Below are 8,541 nucleotides of genomic sequence, written 5' to 3'. Positions count from 1 at the left end.
CTTCAATCACAGACACAGATTAATAGATGATCACAGACTTCAACCGCTTTAACCTCTACTGCTTTTTTTATTAACTGCTTTTACGGCTCTGGGTTCTAGTCTTTTGAGCATTCTGTGGCACAGACCATTAATTAAACCAAAGAGCAGCGACCGCGCCGGTGTCACTGTCAAAAATAAATACGGAACCCTAAAAATCAAAGAAAATCATAGAAAAATCATTACATTAAATTTACATACCTATTAAAAATGTTCAAAGGTGTTACATGTTATATAGCAATAAGGTTTTTCAAGATATAAAGAAACGAGATTTAGAATTCAAACTTAAAGAAATGGTTACTGCTCAGCTATTTTAATCTAATAAATACACTATTATTATTGAATAAGACTCCTTAGAAAACATTAATAAACCAGTGAGGCCACCTATTTGGAAGATACGACGGAGCACCACACAATGGCAGCCAATGCACCTCCTATGACTGCAACCGACAGTTTATCACAAGCAGTGAAAGCAAATATAATACACAATCAGGAATATTTATTGCAGGTTAGTTGTCACTTCATCATCTAATTTATAAATTAAGTCCTTCTTGATTTTACTACTATCAATCGACAGGCTCATCTCACTTGGTTATGCAACCCTAACTTAAGTCATGGTTTACAACGCTGGGGGTTTTCTTTATTATTTACTATAGTTGCACGCTTGACCACCATCACACCGGATGGGAAGAAATGATGTGGCCTAAGATAGGATGTTTGACTAAAAGGTGCTTATTCATTCTTGTTTTAAAGATACCTGCCAAATTTCATGATTCTAGGTCAACTGGAAGTACCCTATAGGTTTTCTTGACAGACAGACAACAAAGTGTGCCTATAAGGATTCTTTTTAAAAATGGTTTCAAAGCTGATTGCACAATCACTTTGCTGGGTGTGATGAAGAAATGAGATGAAGAAGATTATATTCCGAGAATTGTTTTGGACACATCTATGTTTGTTCACATTGATTTCCTACTATAATGTTTGTTATTCTTAATTATATTTCAGGGTTCAGTTTTGGATTCAGCCGTTGAAGTCCTGCTGCACCGGCTCCGTGGGCTCTGTGACAATGTTGACGCAGGGCCAGAGACCTTCGATGATCAGGAAGTTTGCTTTATATTACGGGATCCTAATCAACAGGTATGCTTACATTGTGCTGGTACTTTACTTATTTTATTTTCACAGCAGAACCTCAACCTTTTTGTTGATCTTCCTGGTGCATGCATTTTTGACTTATAAATGGGAGGTCTCGGGTTTGCTATTCAACAGGGGCAATTTGGGAATTATATTTTCAAAATTTTCTCTCATCTCAGATGCTTCGGCTGTGGCCAGTTACTATGTACAAGTAGTAGTAATAGTAGTAGTGTGTGTGTGTGTGTGTGTGTTAGTGGCTATGGACAATTTTTTTTTTAAGAATATCAGCCATGTTAATCAAAATTAATCCTCCTCTTTCCTCTCCAATTAAGCATAAAGCTTGTGCCAGGAGTGGGTAAGACAATAGTGTAACAGGTGGGGTTTGAACCGCCGTGATCTTTTGGAATTTACTCTGCACCTCAACTGTTGAGCTACCGAGGCTCAAGCTTTGCTGCCAAGATATTTAGTCATCTAGTTTGATGCTGTACAGAAATGGATAGGGATATGGCTGTAATAAAACTGTCATACCCCTTCCAAGATAGCCCGCTTCCATCTTAGACTGCATCATTACGTACTAGCTGTGAGATTGCAGTCAAGGACTAACTTTTAATCAATTTAACAATACACTGGTAATCACTGTGGTTAGGTCTTACGTTTGATCACTGGTTGGGTCAATTTAGAAATGTATAATTGACGTGACAACGTCTTATAATTTGATAGAGCCGGCTGCACGCACGAAAAATCATGACTCATGCGGCGTTACCTCGCTCTGAGGCGTTCCATGTAAGGCTTGAAGTGCAAGCGAGAGCGCGGAACGAGCGACCTAGAGCACAATCGGCCTTTGTTGTCACGTTCAACTATCGTCAGTAAACCGACTTTACAGACAACCAATTTTTTTTAATTTCTTAATTAGCTCTTCTAGTCTGGTAAAAGGCTTGGACTGAGATTAGTTACTACTTTTATGAAATACTAGATAATACACGCGACTTTGTCGACGTCGATATAGGTTTTTAATCCCGCGGGAAGTCATTGATTTTCCAGGATAAAAAGTAGCTTATGTGTTAAGTCAGGGTATAAGCTATCTCCATTAAGCCAAATCCGTAGTAGTTTTTGTGTGAAAGAATAACAAACATACAAACAATACAAACTTTCACTTAATAGGGGGCTCTTTTCAGGCACTACCCTCAATGTTGCGAGTTCGAAAAGCGTTAGATGCAAGAGACATGCCTTACCAGTTGAGGTACATTGGCCAAGCGGACGGTGAGAAGAACAGACCAACTGTGTTGCGGAGTGTCCTGGACATTGCATGCAGTGGCATGCTGTTTGAATTCCTCAATGAACTGGGCTGTAGAATCGAGTATGAATATAGTGTCAAAGGTAAATTCAGGGCACTAGGCCCAGAATAATACTTTTTCAGAAACTAAGAAAAACATGTCATACACATTTGACGTAGGTACTTTTTAGGGTTCCGTACCTCAAAAGGAAAAACGGATCCCTTAAACTTTGTTGCCTGTCTGTCTGTATATCTGTCCGTCCGTCGTGTCCGTCAAGAAAACCTACAGGGTACTTCCCGTTGACCTAGAATCATGAAATTTGGCAGGTAGGTAAGTCTTATAGAACAAGTAAAGGAATAAATCCGAAAACCATGAATTTGTGGTTACATCATAAAAAAAATTAAAATGTGATTAAATCAAAGTAAGATAACTATACCTACAGCTTTATGTACTTTGACTAGACTTTGAAAAACTATTTATAAGTGTTCATTTCTTGTCTAATTTAAATACTTTATAGTCTATAATCTATGGTATTAAAATATTACACCTGCAGGTTACATGTTCCGGAAAGGTCGGATGAAGATCACAGTAGCGAAAGTGTTCAAGATACCACAGAGCTCCATGGCCCCTGAGCCCATATCACAAAGCTACCTAGTGGAATTATCTGTAACTATCTTTTATTATTTACTAGATGATGCCCGCGACTTCGTTCGCGTGGATTTAGTTGATTGTCTATGTCAGTTTGTGAGACCGATGAGGCATCGAATGTTACATTAAAAAAGGATGGAAGGAGGATCTCAAAAAAAAATTTTTTGCTATTGTATCAAGTGGGATGTCAAATGAAAGAGGAGATTGTAAATTGAGAATATAAATGTACAACAACATTAATATAAACCAAGCATCAGAAAAACAATTTTACATAATATTTCAGCGTTTGTTAAGATAATCGTAGTCGGGTTTTAGTTTTCAACTTTATCTTGATGGCTTAAATTATTATTTGTAGGTGCTGGCGCCCACAGGCCAAGATGCAATAGGAGAGGACATGCGCGCCTTCGCCGACCAGCTCCGGCCGCTCGTGCAGCTCGACAAGATCGACTACAAGCGGCTCAGCCACATGGCCGGCCAATAGCCCATGTTTCTAGGCTGAGATCCATAGAACGCACTTTGATTTTGCTCACACTTAAGACACTGTTGAAATGAGACAACGTTATATCGGTGGCATAAATCTGTCTTGTTTTTACTGAAACTTAAGTCTGAGTGTGTTCTGTAGATCTCATCTTAGTCTGCCTTTACATCCAGCCATCATGATCTGCACAGCAATAGTTCGTAGGTCTAGATTAAAACTGATTTAACTCAAAAAAAAAAAAAAACATTTTTTTAGGAACTAAGACAAACTGTTTTTTTTAATCTACATAATATATTAATTACTAAACTTATTAAAAACAGGTCAAATGGACAGTATGTGTAATTTTATTCCTATTATTTAATTGTAGTAAATAATTAATTATCAATGTACTTACCTAAAGTTAATAGTGAAAAAATTAAGTCATAGCTCATAACCTTTTACCATAACTTATTGTTGTTGTAACTTGTAATTAATTTATATAAAAAAAAGACCCCGGATGGGTTATCAACTAATTACGTGAATATAGCCGTAACAATCTATACTTATTTATAATTTGTGATAGATCCAAGATTGTCATACTTTCATCAGCACATGTATTAAAGTTAAATTGAAACCAACTTTAAATAAAACAAAACATAACTATTTTGTGCTTTTATTGTAATAAATATACCTATTTTAACTTAAATAAAAGCAGTTTATCATATCAATTTTAAACACATCATATAAAATAATCTTCAGCCACTGACCTCTTCTAATATAAGTACGCTGGATTTGCGATTGCCGATCTGTTTTTAAAGCAACTTATTTTGGCGCTGACAGTATCAGTGAGCGTCATGTGAGCATGCTCGCAGCTAAATGTTACTGATGAAACATCTGTCAACATAGTGTCAATAATAAAACCATTTGACAAAGTGTCAATTCTAGTTCCCGGTATAATGCATACATTTTGAGAAAGGACTCTTCATAATGTCTCTGTGTCAAAAGTAAGGTTTAGATTAAGGTCTAAAATCAGATTTTTGACATGACAGTTGATTTATAGAGCAAATATGAAGAGTTATTTCTCAAAAATGCACTATATGCTCGGTGGGGCACTTTGAAGCACAAAAAATAACTGTCATCCTATTTGGCACACCTTTTCCAGCGTACTTGTATAGGTCCATTTCAGTGTCTTCGGCGCACAAAATCTGGATTCTTCTTTGAATTAATTATAGTTATATGGTCTTCATCGTAGTCATAATCTTCATGTTTTAAGCCATGGACGTACGCAAAGTTGCCAAAGTATATACAATTTTCATAGTTTAACTTAATGAATTCTGAAATAATCGGAATCGTGAGCTTATGTGTCTGGCGCAGTGTTCTACACTACTATGATGACTTACTAGAATTTTTGGATAATTAACCACAGATAACACTTTTATCACAGATTTTTGAGCTACCTTTTGTATGTGTCCGACTCAATATTGCAATCTGTATGTTTAATTTTTTGCCGACAAAAAATGAGTCACCGATTTTTTGGGCCGCGACGCGGGCGGAGGCCTAACTCAGCTTCAAATACCTCATCAATAGCCTATAATAGTCCACTTCTGGGCCTATAAAGGCCTTTCTCAACGAGAGGGTTTGGCCATAATCACCACGCGCTGGGCAGACGGGTTGGTGATAGCAGTAGATGGTAGTAGTAGCACAGAGACCCTGCTGCCCGTTCCTCGTTATATTTCTTTTGACACTTGCGGGAAGAGGAGGCCTTCCTGGGGACTGGTAAGCGCTGTGGTCTTATTAGTACGAGGCCCCTGGTTCGATTCTCGGCAGGGGTTTAGAATTTTATAATGTCTAAATTTCTGGTCTGGTCTGGTGGCAGGCTTTGGCCGTGGCTAGTTACCACCCTACCCGCAAAACGTGCCGCCAAGCGATTTAACGTTCCGGTACGATGCTGTGTAGAAACCAAAGGGTTTAATAAAAAAAACATTGTCATATCCCTTCCAGGTTAGCCCTCTTCCAACTTAGACTGCATCATCACTTACCACTAGGTGAGATTGCAGTCAAGGGCTACCTTGTATCTGAATAAAATAAAAAGGGGTGGTGACAACTGTATTTTGATCTGTCGTCACCACTCACCACACGGCACCTGCCTGAAATTCAAATAGTTACCTACCTAAGAAAAAAATACACCAACCTGTACCATGAATGCAATTAAATAAATCCATAATGCATACATTATCAAAAATGTAGGTCTGATTGGTCTGGAAATCGAATCCGCACAGCTTCTGCATGTATGTCGGACATATTCCGCACCTGCAAGATAGGTTAACCTCTGCATATGTAACCGAAACAAGAGGAAAGGTACGGTCAAGTGCGAGTAGGGCGACGAAGGGTTCCGTACCATTGTACAAGATACAGCCTGCTAACAAACGGACAGTGGAGACTTAGTAATAGGGTTCCGTTGCAACCCTTACTTAATATTAAAAACACACGACGGACTGTAGCCTTTGACAGTGGTGGCCTAAGACATACATACTTCTTTAAAAATGTGCTCTAAGGTGATACCTTGTATACTACAAAAAATCGCATCAAAATCGAGCCAGTAGTTTCAGGAAAATAGCTAGGTATTAGCTAACATTAATTTAAAAAGTGTTTGTTTTGGATTTTCTTACCTTTGACCTTCTTTTGGTGGCTTTTTAAACTTTAAAAGTGATTCACCTTTGCATATATCTTTGAAAAGAAAAGTAAAATTAATTTTTAGGTGATATACAGTGCCGTACAAGCTATAGAGGCATAAAAACATTGCTTTTCCTATAGTTGAAATAGAGAAAGCTCAGTTTTCATTATAATACTATACCCTGCCTTAAAATACCAAGAACTTTTTGACCTGTTCCTCTTTCACCTTTCTATTTATCGTATCGCAAGACATCGTCAAGGTCTGTAGTCTGCACCCGTACCTACGTAGTCGAAATTCCGACAAAGCGATATGTCTCCTCGTTTCTAATTCGAACCGCATACGATATGAAACACCCTTGCGGCGCGGCATTGGAAAACTGATGCCGGAAGGGCGTTCCATATCAACTTTAACGATTTAAAAGTTTTAATATTATTCCTAAGTAAATATTAAAAAAAATTACACTTTATACTTTGACGAAAGATTTTATACACCCTATCCTGTTACCTGCCAAAGCTACGATGATCCAAACATCATAGTCGCTTATCGTTCCTCCCTGTGTTGGGGACAATGCGCAGGGAAACTTTCAGCTTTTATATAATAACGAAGGTCTGGCCTTCATGGGCTCTCTGTCTCTCTATTAGACAATATGAACTAGCAAATAATTAATTATTGTTATTAGACTAACTATATTTTCATTTTAGTTCCTAACATAAATAACTACGTAAGTAGGTAATTAATCCAGAATGTCCGTGATAGGATGTACTTCCCATTTTCCCTTGACTAGGAGTACCCTATTACCTATTTGCTTCTTGCTTACTAACTTAATTGATACCTACTTAAAACTGAAAGTTCTGTTTGCTGAAATGAAACCAAAAGAAAAGAATATTTTCACTTACAAAATATGATGCAAAGAAACCACAGATTTTTAACAAACATGACCAGCCTTTACTGAACTTTAATTTTCCTTATCTTTTAATTGAATTAATTTTATCATTTCGTTTGTAAGTCATAACCTGTTGCAATAAATAGTCAACTATAATATTAGGTATTAGGTATACATACTCGTATAGGCATGTACCTAACCGAAAATGTGTGTAATCCGTCATTGTATAGAATCCCTAGATAAGGAATTTATGATTCCAAAAATCAACAGGAAATGTTGTGTAATAAATAAAATTTTATCATTTAGACTTCCTAAACAGCAATAGTAAATGAAATGAATTCGGAATGAAAAATGTCTCTAGGTACAAATACTACAAATGTTCGTATACAAGCGCGAATGTGTGTTTGTCTGTCTGTCATTTAGTACCTACCTTTAGAGTCGAATGGGGCTCACAACGCTCAGAACGAAATCTGAGCAATCCGTCTCCAAGCAGTCTTGTTTGTCCCGCCCGCCGCCGATTGCTTTGTAAAGTACGAAGCCAGAAGCTCGCGAAGTAGGGAATTAATGAACTCTGAAGCGAGCTTACGAGGCCGAGTGGAGCGAAGAAGAGAATAGAAAGAAATTGAATATATTTTTATTCAAATAAACTTTTACAAGTGCTTAATTGAATCGTCAAAATAATTTACCATGAGAGACGATTAGCGAAAGCGTGCAGGTGGGATCTATTGCAAAACGAAGGTCGAGTAGGTGAAGCTGAATGAAGGGACAATGGAGCGACTCTTATGCCGTAGCTCGTTTAAAAAATTGATCTTTAGTCATCATCCTGAAAATGATAATATTGTCATGGTCATGGTAATCAAATCGTCCAGTTACAGTTTTACTTTATGTAGGTAGGCTTTGACTTTAGGATACCTACTATTGTAGATGATGCCCGCGACTTCGTCCGCGTGGATTTTTAAAAATCCTGTGGGAACTCTTTGATTTTCCGGGATAAAAAGTTGCCTATGTCAATTTCCGGGACGCAAGCTACCTCTAAACCTAAATCGGTTAAATAAGCTAAGAATACAATGTAAATAGTTTTAAGAATTATGTTAATACAATAAATAAATAAAATAGATGGACCTTTAAGAATCCCGTGGGAACTCTTTGACTTTCTAGGACAAAAAGTAGCCTATGTCCGTCCCCGGGATGTATGCTAACTGTGTACCTTTCAACAAAATCGGTTAAACTGTTGGGCCGTGAAAAGGTAGCAGACAGACAGACAGACACATTATCGCATTTATAACCTTACATAGTATGAATTTAAATATGAGTTCTAATATGCTTATGACCGAAAAGAAGAAGATTGATGCTCTGGAGATGTGGTGCTGGAGGCGGATGCTAGGAGTCTCATGGACCGAATTTCGCACCAACGTCTCTATACTCCAAGAACTCGGAA

At 37.6% G+C, this 8,541-nt stretch overlaps 2 protein-coding genes across 3 annotated transcripts; one reads left to right on the top strand and one right to left on the bottom strand.

Annotated features, from left to right (window-relative positions):
* Positions 1–172: 172 nt before the first annotated feature.
* Positions 173–4,209, top strand: LOC123864165 (mediator of RNA polymerase II transcription subunit 18). 2 transcript variants are annotated; one of them, XM_045904450.1, is made up of 6 exons: positions 173–544; positions 1,042–1,173; positions 2,343–2,544; positions 2,995–3,107; positions 3,445–3,583; positions 3,719–4,209. In XM_045904450.1, exons 1-5 carry the CDS (start codon positions 452–454, stop codon positions 3,568–3,570), a joined length of 666 nt encoding a protein of 221 aa, XP_045760406.1. In that variant the 5' UTR covers positions 173–451; the 3' UTR covers positions 3,571–3,583; positions 3,719–4,209. The 2 variants fall into 2 exon arrangements, with proteins under 2 accessions (XP_045760406.1, XP_045760405.1); XM_045904449.1 differs by having other exon boundaries at positions 3,445–4,209.
* On the bottom strand, positions 4,206–7,274 carry LOC123864176. The gene is made up of 4 exons (XM_045904462.1): positions 7,117–7,274; positions 6,216–6,273; positions 5,738–5,856; positions 4,206–4,880 (listed from the first exon to the last, which is right to left on the bottom strand). The coding sequence occupies exons 1-4, from the start codon at positions 7,154–7,156 to the stop codon at positions 4,729–4,731; spliced, it is 369 nt and encodes a 122-aa protein (XP_045760418.1). The 5' UTR covers positions 7,157–7,274; the 3' UTR covers positions 4,206–4,728.
* Positions 7,275–8,541: the final 1,267 nt, after the last annotated feature.

The sequence above is a fragment of the Maniola jurtina genome, chromosome 4 (genome assembly GCF_905333055.1).
Source record: "Maniola jurtina chromosome 4, ilManJurt1.1, whole genome shotgun sequence".
NCBI classification, from domain to species: domain Eukaryota; kingdom Metazoa; phylum Arthropoda; class Insecta; order Lepidoptera; family Nymphalidae; genus Maniola; species Maniola jurtina.
Note: the sequence above shows the minus strand (reverse complement) of the source record. Positions and strands in the feature narration are given on the sequence as shown.